The sequence below is a fragment of the Crocodylus porosus genome, unplaced genomic scaffold, assembly GCF_001723895.1.
Source record: "Crocodylus porosus isolate Cpor-Errol unplaced genomic scaffold, CroPor_comp1, whole genome shotgun sequence".
In the NCBI taxonomy this organism is placed as follows: Eukaryota; Metazoa; Chordata; order Crocodylia; family Crocodylidae; genus Crocodylus; species Crocodylus porosus.
In genome coordinates this window covers 28,860,033-28,878,800 of record NW_017728949.1, presented here as the reverse complement: position 1 = coordinate 28,878,800, position 18,768 = coordinate 28,860,033, and the positions used below count along the sequence as shown (strand labels likewise).

Genomic DNA, 18,768 nt, shown 5'->3' with positions numbered 1-18,768 from the left:
TTTACATGTCATAAAAATTAGAGACAGAAGAATTCTTGGGCCTTCCAGCAGGCCAGCTATATTCTCTATAACGTATAAAGTTATAACTATTTTGCTCAGTAGTGATCCATGCTGTCAGTTTTAGATAACTGTATGTCTATGCAGTGTGTTTAAATTTTTGTGATGTTCTATCCAATTTTCAAGACTATTAAATTCAGCCTTTGTTGGGGTTTTTTGCAGAATACAGCTCAGTGTATGTGTTCACCCAGGATCAATTTTACAGATAGAAAATGGTCAGTCATGCTTTTGGTTTTGTTAATGACTGGCATAAATAATGTTGATTTCTATAAAGAAGAGAGAGAAAAAAACCTACAAAACTTTTAGATGCAAACTAAAAAAACCCAAAACCCTACAGTGTCTAATTCTGCTCTCTTATACTGATTTAAGTCGAGACTAAGTCCATTGGCTTTGAAGGTGTTACTCTGGACTCTCACACAAATAATGTAAGGCATGGCATGAAACAAGTTGATATGTATTGTACCAGCCATGCTGTAGTTTCTTACTGTTTCTAAAACATAGTTTATGTAATTCTCTTTCCAGAGTCTTCAACCCATGTCCCAATTTTTCACAGGAATTAAAGAATATTTTACTTTGAGTCGCATCTTTTTTCTCTTTTTAAAGAAAAATAATATGGCCTGAGGGTTTTTTGTTTTGTTTTTGCTCAGCAGGATGGTTATCCTGATTTCCAAGACACTGTCCAGACTCTGTATCAGCAAGATAAAGTACCACTTGCTTTGGCTAAAGGAAGAAGTGAGGACTCAGCAGCTCTTAATTCCCAGGTAAACAAACCATGTGATATTGTAAAGTTTCTCTTGAGATGCGGTGTAGTAGAATAGAAACTTGCTTTTAGGCTGATTTTTAAGTGTAAAATTTTGATAGCTAAAATCATTACCACCAGTATTGGAAAGTTGCTTGCCCTTGATTTTATCTAATCAATTTATCATTTGGTTATAGTTTTTTTAAATGATTATGCTGTACTGATACAGCTTTATTTTCACTTCTTGTAAGGAAGCAAAGAATATAACACACAGTTTCCTGTTCAGAGCTGATATGATACTGTCAGTACCGTACTTTTTTTCTTTTCTGTTGTATTACCATTTTCAAACAACATTTAAGTCGTTTAGTAAATACACTAAATAGAGTAATACACAGAAGAATAAATAAAGTAGCAGATACTGGAGTCTTACATTTCAATTCCAAGAGAGAGGCAGCTATATATGAGAAAATAAACCTCTGTAACTGAAATAATCATAGAAAATTAGGGTAAGAAGGGACATCAGGGAAGTCCTCTAGTCCAACTCCTGCTCAAAGCAGGACTGTCCCCAGCTAGATCGTCCCAGCCAAGACTTTGTCTATCTAACCAGGTCTTAAAAGCCTCCAAGAGCGGAAATTCCACAACCTCTCTGGGTAGCCCGTTCCAGTGCTTTACTACCCTCCTAGTGAGAGGTTTTTTCCTGATACCTAACCTCAACTTCCCTTACTGCAACTTGAGAGCATTGCCCCTTGTTCTGTCATCTGCTACCACTTAGAACAGTTCAGCTCCATCCTCTTTGTAACCGCTCTTCAGGTATACAGATTCACAGAAGTGCAGGGTTGGAAGGGACCTCATGAGATCATCAGGTCCAACCCCCCTGCTCTGGGTAGGAAAGACTGGGTAGTTGAAGGCTGCTATTAAATTCCCTCTGTCTTCTCTTTTGCAGACTAAATAAGCCCAGTTCCCTCAGCCTCTCCTCAGATGTCATGTGTCCCAGCCCCCTAGCCATTTTCATTGCACTCTCTCTGATTTGCCCACTTCCTTTCTGTAGTGGGGGGCCCAAAATGAGACAGTACTCCTGATGTAGCCTCACCAGTACTGAAGAGGGGAATAATCACCTCCCTTGGTCTGCTGGCAATACATGTACTAATGTAACCCAGTATGCTGTTAGCCTTCTTGCAACAAGGACACTGTTAGCTCATATTCAGCTTATTGTCCACTGTAACCCCCAGGTGCTTTTCTGCAGAGCTGCTGCTTCCCCAGCCTGTAGCGGTACATGGGATTGTTCCATCCTAAGTGCATGTCTTTGTACTTGTCCTTACTGAACCTCTTGAGATTTCTTTTAGCCCAGTCTTCCAATTTATTGAGGTCTGTCTGAATCTTAGCCCTACCCTCTATGTATCTACTACCCCTAGCTTGGTGTCATCTGATTTGCTGAGGGTGTACTCCATTCCATCTTGTGGGTTGTTGATAAAGATACTGAACAAAACCAGTCCCAGGGCATGCCACTCAATACTGGCTGCCATCTAGACATTGGTTACTACCCTTTGAGCCCAATGATCAACCAGTCTTTTTATCTACCTGACAGCCCACTCATCCAACTCATACTTCCTTAGATTGTTTGTGAGAATGCTTTGGGAAATTGTATCAAAAGCCTTGCTAAAGTCAAGGTATATCACATCCGCTGCTTTTCCCACAGCCAGCCATCTTCTCATAGAAGGCAGTCAAGTTGGTCATGACTTGCCCTTGGTTAATCTATGCTGACTGTTCCTAATCACTACGGATCCTGGATTTCCCTGATTTAAAAAAAAATTGCAAATTCTCTGATTAAAAAAACCACATAATTAAAATTAATGGTCCCCAACAGGGCTCCTGAAGCCCTGCTGGTTCCTCCCCTCCCCCCACAACAGCCCTCTGGCCCTGCTGGTGCCCCTTATTCCCTGCTCCCCCCCCAGCCCTGCTGGTGCCCCTCACTCCCTAGCCACAGCCCCCTGGCCCTGGTCATGCCTCTCACTCCCCCCTCCTTTCCCCTGCCCAGCCCTCATGCAGGAGGCGCATCAACAGGGCAGTGCAGGGTGAACAGGTTCTCCATATGACTCTGCTGCTCCCTGCTATGTCAGGTGATGCCCCCTGGGCTGCGGAGGCCCTGGAGAAGGGAAGCAAGACAGAGTGAACAGTGGCGAGCAGCTTCTCCATGCAGGCACGCTGTTCCCTGCTGCCCTGTTTCCCTTCCCTAGAGCCTCCACAGCCTGGTGGGCACCACTTGGCACAGCAGAGAGCACCAGAGCTGCACGGAGAACCTGCTCGCCTGCGCTGCCCTGGCGATGCGTCTTCTGTGCATGGGGCTCCACTTTTCAAAGTGGCAACATGCACAGGGGGTATGTTGCCAGGACAGCGGGGTGGGGAAGCTCACAGCAGCAAGGAGATCCCCACGCAGCCCTGCTGTCCCCAGCCACACCAAGTTGTGCCTGCTGAGCTGTGGAGGCCCTGGTGGATGGAAACAGGACAGGAGCCCACATCCACAGCCTGCATCTGCCCCACTCACAGATCTGGGGGGTGTAGGTCCTCCCTCTGCCCCCCAGGAGTACGTGTTGCAGCAAGGAGCCGGCTCTCCCCAACACCTGAACAAGCCACCAGTGACCTGCTTCCTGCTGGGGCCCTACAGCCACACATTGTGGCCCTGGGCCCCAAGCCCTGCCCAGCTGGGCAGCAGCCCCAGCCCAGCCCAGTTCCTTCCCTAAAGGGGCCTCAATCCCCCTGTATCCCACTTACCTGCTGGAGCTGCTGTGCAGGCTGCCTGGGGCTACATGCATGTACTGTACGTGCACGTGGCGCCCCTCTGTCTCACCACCTTCCTTCTCCCAGGCCATATTGGACCACCTTCCAAGCTCCCTGCATGCTGCAACTCTGCCAGGCTGCAGGGAGCTAACTGCAAAATGGCAAAATCCAGTTTCTCTTGTAAAACGAGAAATTCCCATTTGCCTCTGGTAAAAAATAAAATCCGCAGTTTACTCTGTTTTTCCATGGGAAACAGAAAACCCGAATCCCTGCTAATCACCACCTTCTCTTCTAGATGCTTAGAAAGGATAAATTGCATCTTTAAATAACTTCACTGAAACTGAAATATTTTTAAATATGTATTGAAAGATGTGATTGAAAACTACTGTAAATTCTTTTGGGGACCAACTTTGATAGTAAAGATTAATTGGTTTTTTGTTTTTTTGTTTTTTAAATGCAGTTTTTCAAAACTTTGAACTATTAACAGAATTGGTACCTAAACTGGCAAAATCAAAATACACTAGAAAATTAACCATTTGAAAACTTCTCCAATTACCTACCTGTCAAGATCATAGTTTGGATTCTGTGTTTGTCTTGCTGAACATCATGCCCTTTAAATAAAAATAAGTAAATATGGAATAAGTACAAGCCTGTACCCTGTTCTTAGGGTCAACAACTTACTGGAGAAGTTAGGACTTGGTCTTGCTTTTTGAACTGTCAGCATATTTATAAAACCTTATTATAAACTGAGCCCAGAGACTTCAGTAGGAGTGTAGGGCATTGATCATGTTTCAAGTGAGGCTTAACACATGGGAAAATTCAGCTCTTTTCCTTTTAAATTACGCATATCCTGTTGGCAGCAGTTATGAAATACCTCCAGAACACCTGTAAAATTCTGTTTATCATCATCTTTGAATGCTAATGCTATATGCTTTTTCCTCTGTTTCTTTGAAAAGGACATTAACTTAACTTGTGGTTTTTCTTTATACTCTCGTAACATGTTTATTCACAATCTTGAGAACAAGACCATACTGAAAGTTGATAATCTCCTATTGACGACAAACATTAGACACATCTCCTCCTACGTTGTTCGGCATTTTTTAATTTCACTTGCTAGAGGTGTATAGGTCTTGTTCTTCTTCTAGCCAGACATTTCGCACCTTTATCCCCCACAAACATACTGTCATCCTACACTTCCAGGATAGCAGCTTTTTAAACTTGTATAGTGCTGTTTCCTAAAATAAAGACTCCAAGATGTCTGGTGAAATCTTGGCATAAGTTTATAGCAGATGTTGCCATTGCTCTTGGAATATTTATAAAGATATGTATTTCAGTACAACTAAACGGGATAATAAAGCAAATACCTTTTGCTTCAGGGAATACCTTTTTAAGTCTAACCTCCAGTCCTAAGGTACAGAAAATTGTTCTTCTTAGGTGAGAAGTTTTATGTTGATTGACTGAAACAGCATGCATTTTGTGCTGAGTAACACACACTATACTTGTGTGAAATTCTGTATTTGGTGCAAAAATACTTTGTTTGCTTCATAGTTTCAAAGAAGCTGTAAAGCACACATCTGTACTTACAAGCCAACACAGAACTATTATCAAGTCAGCTAGCTATATTAGCTGTTGTTATTTTTCCTGTATATTGACAAACATATATATTCTTGCTTTACTTACAGTCTGAAAAACTGATGGCAAAACAGATGGAGTTTTTTTGCAACCAAGCAGGGTTAGAGAGACTGCAACAAGCAGAGAGACGCCTTTCTGCAGGGTGTTACAGACAAAATTCAGAAGAGCACAGCCCCAATGGCATGTCATTAGATAACGCTGATGGACAAGGTATAGTAGCTTCCAGGCAGCTTCTTGCTGCCAGTGAAAGTACTAGATATTATGCAACTGTTGGTTGTTTTATGTATGTATCACCAGCAGGGTATTAGGCACTAAGCAGACAAGGCAAGATCCCTGCCCTAAAGTGCTTCCAGTCTAAATAATGCAACCAGTTATAGGGAAGCTTTGGTGCTGTTTCTCTAATGTAACTCCAGGGAAACCCTGCCATCTGAAGTGGAAAGATTCTGGATGCGTTCAGTTTTAACAGAATAAAATCTCCCACCCTGGGTTTATATATCTACTTTAAAAATAGATGGAAAAATTATGCTTCTGTGTTCAGCTCAGTGGGATTGTACTCAAATCCCTTGATCCTTTATACAACGAATGCTTCAGAGTCTTTTCACCATTGACCACCCCGGTTGACTTTTGCTTAATGAAGCTAGAAGGTTAAGCTTGTAACTTGGAGAGCTTCACTTTTTATTGTCTATATGTACAATCATGGAATATAACTGGAGATAATTTTGTAAATTTCCAATAAGTAAGCAAATTTTAATAATACTCCTGCTAGTTTTTAATGCTCCAGAGCAGTTCTGTGGACTGTTGCCTTTTGCTTTAAGGAGGATTAGGCTCCCTTACCCTTTCCTTGCATCTGGATTCCATTGGGGGGGGGGGGAGGGGTTGCACTCGATTTTTACTGATGTAACATGATGAAGTATTGTAACTTGATATAACAAAAGCTAGGAAACTAGATTTTTATCTTAAGGGACCATTACTAATTACACAGGTTTTTGTGTGGCACTCTAATTTGTAGAACATCAGCATGGTTAGAGTAGAGCTGTACTGCCTTTTACAGTTCAAAGGTTAGTGTTGTTGTACTTGTATTTCAACATGTAAGGCAGAGATAGAGGTTGTATAATCCTAAAATGTTTTTGGGCAAAATAAGGGATTTGGTATGGCTTGATCTTCGTTTTATAGCAACAACCAGAGTCTGGGGGAGAGGGGGTTTTTTGGGGTTTTTTTTGCAAATCAGCATTTTACACATCTCTTATTACAATAAATCCCCAGTATGCTAAAAGCTAGGTTGTGCTTCTTGTTAATAGAATTGGAGTATCCTTTTATTTATTTATCTTTAGCTTGAATTTGATTCTTAGCATTGGGTTGCTTTCCAAATATGAATATTTCAGTACTGAATATTTCAGGTGAAAGGCCCCTGAATCTCCGAATGTCAAACCTGCAGAACAGACAGTTGCAACACCTTTCCCTAGATGGCGAACAGCACTCTGGAAAACCTCTTTGCAGTGACTTGATCAGGCTTTACTCTAGTAGTGAGGCAAAGTCTCAGTCCTCAGGTAAGTGTTATCTTTTCCTAGGTGTTTTAAACTACCTATTTATGGGTGAGGTTTGAAAAGCCTGGAGGGAGCTGCCTAGCTAATTCTCTCTTTTTCCATGAAGAGTTTGCTTTCATAGACCATTGTCAGATAGAGCTAGATAGATAGCTCTATCTGACAATGGTCTATGAAAGCTAAATTCTTTCGTATACATACGCTACAAATGAAAATTCAGGACTAGTGTTTTGATACTGAGCATTTTATGAAAATTATTAAATGTTGTGGTTTGAGGTAGGCTTTTCACAGAACAGGTAATAACGATGCACAGATTAGGGAAGATGCTTGAAATCTCTCTACAGACAAAACAGCCAAATTGAGCTACAGCTCAAAAGCTCTGTCTGAACAGGGCTATAATGTGAGGACCTGTGGAACCAAATGATATTTAAAGCAGGGTACTTCAAAAAGTCTCTTTAGCCCTGTTTTATAAAGAGTCAGATCCATTCACCTACACTGAATAAAGCCATGTTAGAATCTGGTTCAGAGCTGAGTTTCTATTTTGACTGCATAAACCAGGTCTTTTATACTTCTACCAGTCTTTTTTAAATGATTTCTGGTCATTGTTTCTCCTGTAATGTATACTAGTAAACATTAAAACTACTGAGCCTGCTGAGAAGGAGAAACAGCTATTCCTTTGTGAAGTTTAGATTGGGTATTCTACTTTGCCAATGTATATTAAATGTAAAACTGACTCAGTTGGTATAAGTGTGTGACTGACTTTGAGACTTTTCCGTTTCAAGCATTGATAGTACTATGGAGATGGGACGATAACTGCAGAGTAGTGATTTTTTTTCAGGGCCCACTTCCTATTTGAGAAATGGGCAAAATCCTTTGTATTCTGGCTATGTCCATCCTACTGCTGGTGCAACTCTCCACTTTTTTTTCCAGCAGTCCCCTCTGTCCTAGAAGTTTACAGCTGGTGGACGTACTAATTAATAGCCTTGACACACCCAAGACTACACTCAACTTGCTCATACCACTTACCATTCCTAAGTTCTGCTCCCTGGTGAATAGGGAATTAGTGAGCAATATCAAGTGTGTCCTATTCTGCACCTCTAGTGGGACTGTGATGCAGCTGCGCTCTGGACTTTGGATGTTTCTGTAAAACAGTGGAGAAAAGTTCTTGTATGCACGTCTTCTGCGAATAGCAGCAGCAATTGTGCAGCTTGCTGACCATTTCTTAGGGTAAAAGCAGAAGATATTTATTTCACTGAACTCTTTCCTAACGCCTCTTTTCTTTTTATGCAGAAGGCCTTGGCATCTTAAAAGATTTTCCTCACTCAGCTTTTAACAACATAGAAAGGAAGGTCATAAAAACAGAACCTGAAGATACAAGATAGTCATTCTTCTCTGGAAAATGGTGTTGAAATAAAACTTCTGAGGAGAAGCAAACAAGCCTTAATAACCAGTGTTGCCTCATTCAAATAAGAGATTTCATAGCCAAAGCCTAAGAACTGGTATAGTAGTCTGTGGAAACAGAAAAACAAGAGACATTGCAATCTAGAACAGTAATACAGGTGGATACGCATTCCTGTAAAGTGGTTTTATAATGTGGAAAGGTTCACAAATTAATATTGTGAGCCTGCATTATTTAAGAATGTATTATGTATTTGTATAACTTATCAAAGTAAATCTAGATGTTGGGACGTGTATTGAGTCCAGTAGATGTGGCTACAGTTCATTTTACTTGAAATTTCAACGTCTACTTTAAATGTATCTAGCATAGATATATGGTTGTTATACATTTGAGTTAAAATCCGTGGAGAATTAGGAAAGAGAACCTAGTAACAATTCACAGCTGTTTGCAATGATATTTGTAGGGAAAAAAATTAGAAAATGCAGAAGATATTTCGTGGTTTACAATTTTCTCTGGATATAGCATTTGATAAAGTTGATCCTGTATTATAGCAGACATATTTGAAACTTATTAATGTACTGTCATTTAAATAGTTTCAGTAGCCTTTACATAATACACATGTACTACTTATCTACAATTTGGAAGTGATGAATATGAAAAAACTCACTAGCACAGGGGAGTGTCCTACTTATTGTCACTGACAGGACTGCCAAATGTTGTAATTCAGAAAGTTTTATAATATTTTGGACTACTGTGGCTTAAAAAAACCCAAACCAACAATGCATCCTAAATGTGGCAGAGATTTGAGTGTGATGCAGGATTAATGTATTAGTATTCAAAGGTTGCATTTCATACCCATACCATAAACTAGCATAAAGAAGATAGGAAGGGGGATACATTACTGGTAGATGACCTATTATGAGGTGCTGCCCAACCTACATGATTCAATGAATATACCGTATACTGCATACAGTATGCCAATGTTTCCTTATGTATGTTTAGTTAACATCTGTACTCATTATTTATTTGACAATCTTTATTTTTTGTACATGGTTTTTCACTTTTGCAGGTATCACTTTGTCTCAAGAAGAATAATTGGCTTAATTTACAGAATTTGGGATTTCGCATGGTATGTGTGTGTTCTCAATGTAACTTTAGCTGTAGAGTTGCATTTCTGCAGTGAAATAAGTTACATGCCTTAGTTCCTGAATACAGCTTTTGCCCACAGTGCTTTCTGAGGTGCAGTAGATAAACTTCCATACTAAGATGCGCACTTCATGTCTGCAGTTTGCTCTGTCAAATATGTATGTCATACTAAAATTATGAGCAAAATGTGAGCTGGAATGTCTACACTGCAGTCTCTGATAACTGTAAACATGTCTACTTATTTTATCACTTTTGATTTGTGGAACAAAGCTTTATAGTAGAAACACCAGTAAACAACTTTTTATACTATTAAAATGTTTGTTTATAAATGTTCTTTGAATTGTATTGTACTGTTTCACTCACTGAAGAATCTTACTTTAAGTAGTGGAGTTTGCAGCTTTGCTGCTAGAAATAGGAGATGAATGTGTACAGTAATATTTGCTCCTTTCTGTTGTGTGTACTAATAATATGGGTAGGATAGATCTTCAGTTTATAATGTTAGCCATAGCACTGGTTAGTAGCTGAGTAGTTTCATGGAATAAGATTCATGTATTATGGTCTAGAACTTGTGAGTGGACTGATTTAACATTTGAACTATACAGGTATAGTTATAGAATTTAAGAAGCAGCAAACTTTTAAAATTGCAGGAAACTTCCCTCTTAATATCGGGCATGACCAAAAGCTCTGCAGGAACCACAGGAGATGCTCTTAAATGTCAAGAGCTTACTTGTCTTTCAGTCTACAGTAAGAGGGAAAGAGAGCTCATCTTATCACCACACAGTTTCAGTAGAATACAGAATTTATTTTGTAAACACTAATGTATTAAATTTGCTATAAATTAAAGTTTATGATATAGTTTTATTTTTGATTTATAAATACAGTATGATTCAATTGTGTCATAACCAGTTGGTTAGCTAAGGTGGTCCAGCAGACCATTTCAATCCTAATATACACAAAGTCTTTTTTTCCTTTTTCTTTTTAATCTGTTTGCAGCTGTATGATTTTTGTACCTGGGGTAGGATAGGGGGTTTTAACTCTTCACAGCATTCCTAGATCTTGCACAGATTTGATGTTAATGGCAAGTACTCCACTACTCAGTTTTTTCAAGATGGGAGCTTTGACTGACTACAGCCCAGACTCTCAGGTGAGCAAGTCTGTCTGTACCGGCAGTGGTAGCTTCTGTAGATGTGTGCAAAGGTTTACCCCCATCTGCTCATTGTGGAAGAGTGAGGGGTTGCTGGATTCTGGTTCACCCAGGGTACATTGGGTCAAAGGTCAGCCCTGCAAATGATGCCTGTTTTTATGCACCTGCTTATATTGTTGCTTACAAAATAAAACTCACCATGACAACTCTTTAATTTTTCCCCTGTTTCTGTTCCTTTCTTCTTCTAAGGGGAGATGACAGTTTTCTTGGGCGAGGAGGGAAGGGAAATGGTGTACAGACAGCTGCACAGAGGGAAAGGAAGGAGCTTAAAAAGCAATAGTTGCTGGAAGAAGCCTCTATTCCATGTAGTTCTGCTCAGGTATTTATTTCTTGCTGAGCGATCATGTGACTGGACTGGTATTATAGTTCGTTGTTGATGGAGATGCCCACAGGCTCTGGGCACTTGAGTAAGATTCAGGGCTGCTCTATCCATGTGTTTGTTGCAGGAGACCAGCAACATGATGCATATTGCCACCTGTCCTTTTCTCTCCGAGTTACATCCATACTGGCTTCTGCAGGAGACTTCAAGTTGTTAGCAATTCTTAAGGTAGCAGATTATGCATGAGGTATCAGCAGCTCTAGCCTCAGGCAAACATTCATCCTGCTCAGCTGCTCTGTTACTCTCAAGCATGTGCCTGGGTCAGAGGACATAGTTCACTTTGCTTTTTCAAAAGCAGCCTGTTCCTGGGTGGAAGGGTAAAATTCGATGGAGGATAAGACTGAATTAGGATGACCATATTTCCCAAGTGTCAAAATGAGGCAGCTTGAGAGGAGTAACATAAGCACTTCCTTTTCAAAGGTCCTTTGGCCTCCTGCAAGACTCCGTCTCCAGCCCCATAGCTGTGCACACTTGGCCATCTCCAAACTCTAGTCTCAACTGAGCTTGCCAGGCAGCCGGGGGAAGAGTGCTGCATAGTGCTGTGAGATGGTGGAGAACCAGCAAGCCCATCATGGCCCCTGGCTGGAGAACAGAGGTTTCTGAGAACTTGGAAGGAAGTGTCCATATGAAAAAATCAGCAGGATGCCCAGGGCTCTCAATAAACATGGGACACATGGTCACCCTAGATTGAGTACAAGGAGGAGGAAATAAGCTAGAATGGGGAGACTGATGAGATAAAACTTGGATACAAAAGAACAGAAAGGCCAAGCAGCTAAGAGTATGGAACAAGGTAGGACTGAACATCGAAACATTTCAAAACAACACTGGGTTCCCAGATTCATTGTAGAAAATGCCTATGTTACCTTTTCCACTAAAGCAGGAGTGTCAAACAGGCCAGATCCAGCCAGCTGAGGTGAGTCGTATAGCTGGGAGGCATCTTGTGGATTGAACCACCTAGCTACAGGAGGAGGATCCAACTCATGAATCTCACTGCTTTGGCTGCTGGATCCTGGGGCAGCATCAATCCCCAGAGCTACTGGAACTGCTGTTTGAGTGTGGTTCCAGAACCCAGGGTGTTAATGCCACTTGCCTACCCCCAGCTTCCTTGCTGCTGAAACCTGGGGGTTTTAGTCACCTCCTGGTGACTCAAAACTGATGGCAGGGGAAAGGTGGTAGGGTGAGCAGCAGCAACCAGAAGTCCTTGGGTTCTGGAGCTGTGCTAAAACAGCAAGGACAGCTACAGGTATTAATATCACTGCAGCCACTTACGGATCATTTGGCCTAGGGGGAGCCCTGTAGTCTAGATCCAGCCTATTGAGCCAAACAGGTTTGACACCTTGGACACTTAGAGCAGGTGTGTCAAACTTACAGTCCCATGGGCTGAGTGACATGGGGACAGTTCATGGACCACATCAGGCCTGTTTCCCACCCCACCCCCATGTAAGAGGCAATACTTGTTCTGGGATCTACACTGCATGCAGTATGTATCCCAGAGTGGCTGGGGTGGGCACTGTAAAGTGCAGATCCTGGAGTGTCCAAAATGGGGGCTGAAAGCAGCATAGTCCGCTTGCAACAGGCACCACATGTAGAACAGATCCTGGAGTGGGCACCATGCTACAAATGGCATCTGCTCTGTCCAGAGTGCTACCTGTAGCACCTGTTCCAGCCACTCGAGGATCTGTGCTACACACAGCACTACTGGCAGCTGGTCCAGGACTGTCTCAAGTGACATCTGCTCTCACTGGTCTGGGACCTGCATTGCACTCCACACCTGTAGATGCTATGTGCAGTGCTGGATCTGAACTGGCTGGAGCAGAAGCTGAGTGCAGCATACATTCTGGGCCCTACCTGTGGGGCTGCTCTGGGTCCAGTCAACCCAGGGACAGCCTGGGGCTCTGCAGGCTAGATCCAGCTTGTAGGCCGTGTTTAACACACCCGTGCTAGGGTAGGAAAGAAAAAAAAAAAAGTAAGGAAGTGAGTGTCTGGTAAGAATTAAAACACTGTTTTCTTTTTAAGTTATCTATCATTGTGACATGCTTATTTTGGGGTTTGTTTTATTTATCCTGATGAGGACAAGTGTGGGAAGGACTGAGCTGGGTAGCTACATCTCCTGCCCTATGATTTAGGGTAGCAGTTGGCAACTATTCTGGCACCCGGCAAGAATGTCCGTACCTGGGTCTAAGGCACACTGGTGCTAGGCCCCAGCTGCCACCCCCTTCTCACTGGAACACCATCTAAGACCCCTGGCTCCGTGGGCCAGACCTGATGGGAAAGTTCCAACCCCTGATCCAGTGAGAGGGTAAAGCTTGACATAAATAAAACCTGTTACTCGTTATGTAGCACTGCGAGAGTCCCAAGTTCATTGCAGACAGAGGTGGAGGTAAAAGCTCATAAGGTAAACAACATGCAAACAAGGAGGAGATGGTGAAGGACAAAAATAATGACGACTGGGTGAATTTCAACAAGCTTACAGGTGGTATTGGGTTCTTTTGCATGCGTGTGCCCTATGGTAGATGTAGCAATTCCTCCCACCAAGAAGCATGACCTAGAGTATAAAAAGCCTAGAACTGCATATAGGTGATCTGGGTGTCACTGACTTTAGGCGGATCTTAACCATGTGCCCCTCTCTAATTGGATTAACACCTGGAGCGTCTCACAGAAGTGTTATGAAACTTAACCCAGAGTTAAAATAGCCATTAGTGTGCTTGTCTGGGCTTTAGATGATTTGGACCCATTTTGGCTAGATTCAATGCCCCTGCTCAGACTATCATTCCACTGAGCTCCACCTCTAATGGAGTCAAGTTACTAAGCTGCAAGAAGGGAACTGGAATTTGGCCCTTTCCACCATGAGGCTTCCCACCCTTTGGCTAAATCTGGGTTAGATGGTACCATGCTGACTAGATAAGCGGTTCTCTGTCTTAGTCATTGTGACCAGCCACGAAAGTGATGACTTCTGGGAAGAGCGGGAAACGTGCGTATGTCGGTAATAGAACTGCTGGGACAGAAACACAACCCACAGAACCTGCCTTACAAAGACGTAAATCTAAGAAAAGCTGACAAGATTTGAAAGGAGATTCAAAGGGCCTCCAACAGGGGAACAAAGACTACATACAGCAGGGCCAGACCAGACCAGTTTCTGCAGCAGGGCTCTGATAAAGCACAGAAAGACCCACATTGCCTCAACTCCAGCTGGCTGACTCTTGTAGCACCTGTGCTTTCTTTAAAGCTGATCACAGCTGGGTTAGCTGGAGCTTCATGTAGCCAACTGGCAGAAAGTAGCTGACAGGTTCACTCTGGTTCAGGAGCAGCCCTTTGTACTTCCTTCAGGTAGGAATCTGTGCTCGTTGAAGAGGATGCTGTTTTCCAAAACTAGCTGGTCTGTAGCCAGACTGTGCTGCTGAGCTAACTGGATAGCTTCTCAAACAGGAAAATTGAGAGAATATATTAGGTTCTTTACTGCTGTACAGAAGGGTTGAAAAGATGTTATGCTGCAGTGATTCAGTGGGAAAAGGATAAATCCCTCATATACTCCTACACACCACCACGAAAAAGAACTCTGTGGGCAGAGAAGGAGCAGAACATGAAAAATGAATATCCTTGAGCCATTTTGGTAGGGAAAGAATGGAAATCTGAACTGCTGCTGCTTCCTTCACAAGCTCTGCTCTTGGGAACCTCCAGCCGAAACAAAGGGAGGGGGAAACTAAAGTAATGTCCATGGGATTGCATGATTTTCCTATAGAGTGAAGCTTGCCTACACAGATGCAGACTCCTGTCCTAGAAAAACTGAACTTGGCTTGTTTGTGTAGCCATCAAAGAACATCCCAAATAGATAACAGCTTCCTTTGGCTTTCTGGTCTTACAGAGAGGCTGAGTGTCAGAGCAGTCTTGCTTTAGGGTGGTACAATATCTTTGTGCTCTTGAGGTTTTTAATTAGCAGACATGCTGTAAGAATTTCCTGGTTTGCAAGTCAGGGAAGCTGCTCTGTGTAGCTATGCCACCCCTTTCTGGACTTTTTTCCTTTTTCTTTTTACTCTTTGAATGTTAATAGGCTCAGAATAGTTGTGTTGTGTTGTACCACATTGATTGCATGTGTCATGATGTGTGTCAGTTTCTTCAGGAGTCAGACAGAAATATATTTTCCCTTTGGCTGCATTTTGTAACTTCTGATGGGTTTTCTCATCTTCTTTTGCGCCATCGGATATTGGACAGGTTTAAATATGGGAGTTTGCAGGGGGAGGCTCTTAATGGTCCTGAGAAAACTTTACATTTCTTCCTTGTGCCTGCAGACTCTTGCGTGGTCAGGAAGGAAATTTCCCCCCGGTACAGCTTGACCAGGAGGGTTGTTTTTTCTACCCTGGTATGTGGGCAGAACCCATTTCCTGGATGTGAGTATATTGCCCTTGCAGTTGGCGGGGCCCAAGAGATTGGCCCCACCCCTGCTTTCTTTCTCTGGCACAACGTGGGATTTCCCTTTGGTTTTTTTGGTACAGAATTTTACTGTGGCTTGATAAGATGTGCTTTGTGGCTGTGGTATGCAGGTGAAGTTGGAGGGGATTTTCTTGTGGACTGTTCAGGGCAATTATTCCAAGGTGTCCTGCACTCCCAGGGAACTGTGCTTGATAACCTGGGAATTAGCAGCTCTATAGTTTTTGGCAATGAAAGAAGCAGCGGGAGGTGGCCCAGGAGACAACCTCTATTAGGGTGTGGCCCAAGCAATGAAACCATGTGAAAACCTGCTAAGTTAGACTGTTGCCAGTGCCTTGAGTCATCTAATACCTCAGACAGACACTTAAAAAACCAAATCAAACAATGCCTGTAGCATTACTAGCTTTCTGCTCTTTATAGGGCAAACCCACAAAACCTGCCCTGTGCAAAGAATACCATCCTCCCAGGAGCTTTGACACTAAAATATTTGATTAATACTTCTGCCTGCCTTAAAAAAAAAAAATCAAGAGTATTCAAAATGGGTTAACTGAAGAAGTAAACCATCTGCTCTAGTATGTGATGCAATGTATACTGTGGGGGTGAAATGCCCATGAATAGACCCATAGCAGGGAGACACATCTATATATGTAAATAGTCTTTGGCTGCTTCTATCCTAATCTAGATAGGCTTAATTTAAATCGCTATAGACAGTTCTCATTTAATTATCATGTTTGCTTTCCTAAATATTTAAAATCTGCTTATTAGTAGAATATGAATTCCTACTGTAGCTTTAAAATGTGTGTGTATATAGTTAATTCCTCATTACCTCAGGGATTCTAGATGGCTTCATTTTCTGAGCTATTTAAAAAAATTAGAGATAATCACCCTGGAAAAAACCTATGCAGTCAAATAACCTGAGTCTTTTTTTCCCCCCAGCTGTAACCAAATGGTGCAAGATTTATCACTATTGTATTGTAAAAATTCACAAGTCTATAATAAAATCCAAAAGCCAAAATTTTAGGAAAATCTTTAACTCTTTACATACAATATTGAGAATGCAAATACAGATGATTTATTTCATCAGAGGACTCAGCAGGAATTTCCAAGCTTTGTGCATAGCCTGGTAACCCAAACAAATTAACTGTAAATCATCAGTGACAGGCTGAATTAGAATGTGATCATATTTACGTATTTTGAAACCCTGTAATGACTCATCTATGTGCCATTAAAAGTTTGCGCTTCATAAATTTATGTTCAGCTGCTTAAAAAGTGCCATGTTAAACACCCACAGGATCCTCAGCAAGCTAGCCCATTCTCCTATTACTGTTGTATGCTGTGACAGATAGGTCATGAAGGCACACGTACGTAGGAAGCTACTCAGTGGTGGATATGTAGGTGGAATCTCATCCTTTTGTACACTCGTTTGGGATGAACGTTTTACAAGACGCACGAAATGGCTATTAAAGAAGCAGCTTGCAGGTTGAACAGAGCAGCAGTGCTTAAGATGAAGTGCAGGTTTGTCCTCCCATTGTGAAATATTAATGATAGGGATCAAAATTTTAAATGCTAAATCCTATGAGGGGCTTTTAATTACCTGATCTTTATGATTCACTGTGTACTTTAACAGTGCAGTTGTTACGTACAAACATTTTATAACCCTTCACAGGAGGATATACTAAATGTCAAAAGAACCCGTTTGTGAAACCTACTATGGGTATTTTCAAATAGCTAGGAAAGACCTAACATGTCTTCTCAGACACATGCCTGAATGGAGACTGAGCAGTCCCTGCTTGCTGATTCTGCTATCATTCCACTACTTCTCCAATCTTACTTGATTTTCTGTGCGTTTCAGATATCTTCGTATGGCATTAAGAAAGATATTTTGGGTTATTACTTCATGGTCTACAGAAATCTTGGTGATAAGTTCCTCCTAAGTTTGAGGCTTAATCTAAAAAGCTCCAGCTCTGCCCTCTGCTTGCTGTTGGCTACTACAAGCAAATCTTTACTCATGTGAGTAAATTATGTCCTTGAACCTGAAGTTCCTCACCCCAAACCTGGTTCGGTGTAGGCTAGTTCTTGAGCTCTAGCTGAGCCAGTTGCAGGATCAGGGCCTAAATTTGGATTCTCAACAGACACATTTCTGAGTTTGGTTTCTCCTGTGCCCTCATGCTTGCATAATGAATACAGACAGCTGCAGTTCTCAGTGGGTTTTTTTAAGTTTTCTGTAGTTTTTTTCAGTTGTTCTGTCCCAGGTTCTGTTTAGCTGAGGGTCACGCTCCTTTAGAAATATTTGGCTGCTCTAGTAAATTGAATAGGATATAGGGTGGGGACAGAGAAGTTTGTCTTTCAAGTATGCCTTTTTTCTCCCTAGGTATCTTGCCCTGCAACCATTTATGTCAGTGATGCCACTAGAATGGAACAGCGGGCAGTGTTCATTAGAATTTTAGGCTGGCTCCCCACCTTTTCACAAAGCCGTCCACCATGATAAAAGCCCATCTAACAAACACAAAACTAAATCTAGTCACTGTATACAAACTGAGGTCTCTTGGGAATGTAAAATGAGACAACTTTGAAGTAACTTCATTGATTTCAGTGTGGCTGTCCAAATTTACCCCAATGGTACTGACAACAGATTTGCTACAACTTGTGAACTTCTTTTTAATAAAATCCCTCTTAGTAGTTCTCTTTCCTGGATCAGTTCCAGTCTTTTTTGTATATATATGGTTATTACTTTAGCATCCAGCATGTTTTACTTCATATTCATTTCTTTTGCACATATCAGCCCACTCACATATTAGATCCAAATCTTTTTTCCTTTTTTTCTTGTTGCTTGATTAAGCAGTGAGGCACGACACACTGCATGTTGTGACAGATACTGACAGGCCTCAGATGCACTGTGAGGCATGAGGAGCAGCCAGGATTCTCCAAAGACCCAGAAGTGCAGTTACTCACCATAGTGTCTTACTGTGATCATAACATGTTTGTATGTTGGGGAGTAGTTTTTTGTATGGCTAAAACACCTTTTGAAGGGGAAGGTAGTAAAACCTGCTTGAGTGCTAAGGAGCGAATACTTTGACAAGGAAGCTGTAGTTGTCAGTTCCTAATTTAACTAATATTAAGCAAGGCATGTTGCCGCTTTCCTTCTATTCATTTGTTTTGTCCAAGAAGCTTTGTGCTGGCATTTCTGTTTGCAATTTTGTGGCTCTTCTGACCCATTTATTTGGTCTTTTAAAATATTCTTTAGCTTATGTAGCCCAGGTAACTCAGGTATATACTCCCCTGCTCCAATTGAAGGGGATTGTTAGCTGGCAGGTGTGCTGTGGGGGGGATCTGCAGACTGCTCAGTTTCCTTTTGTCCCTATAGAACCAGGCCAGGACAGTCAGGGGACTTAAGTATACACAAATGTACTTACATTCACTTATTACAAGGAAAAGAAACATGAATATAAACATGTGTGTACACACACACAC

The 18,768-nt window shown here is 41.8% G+C and overlaps 1 protein-coding gene across 2 annotated transcripts in view; it reads left to right on the top strand.

Moving 5' to 3' along the window:
* The window catches only part of NAB1 (NGFI-A binding protein 1), a 34,400-nt gene extending 23,753 nt beyond the window's left edge, over nt 1-10,647 (top strand). For both annotated transcript variants that reach the window (XM_019554158.1, XM_019554157.1), the window contains exons 5-8: nt 708-818; nt 5,254-5,413; nt 6,601-6,750; nt 8,035-10,647. In XM_019554158.1, the coding sequence (XP_019409703.1) occupies nt 708-818; nt 5,254-5,413; nt 6,601-6,750; nt 8,035-8,126 (513 nt within the window). In that variant the 3' untranslated portion in view covers nt 8,127-10,647. The remainder of the gene's footprint in view (nt 1-707; nt 819-5,253; nt 5,414-6,600; nt 6,751-8,034) is intronic.
* Nucleotides 10,648-18,768: the final 8,121 nt, after the last annotated feature.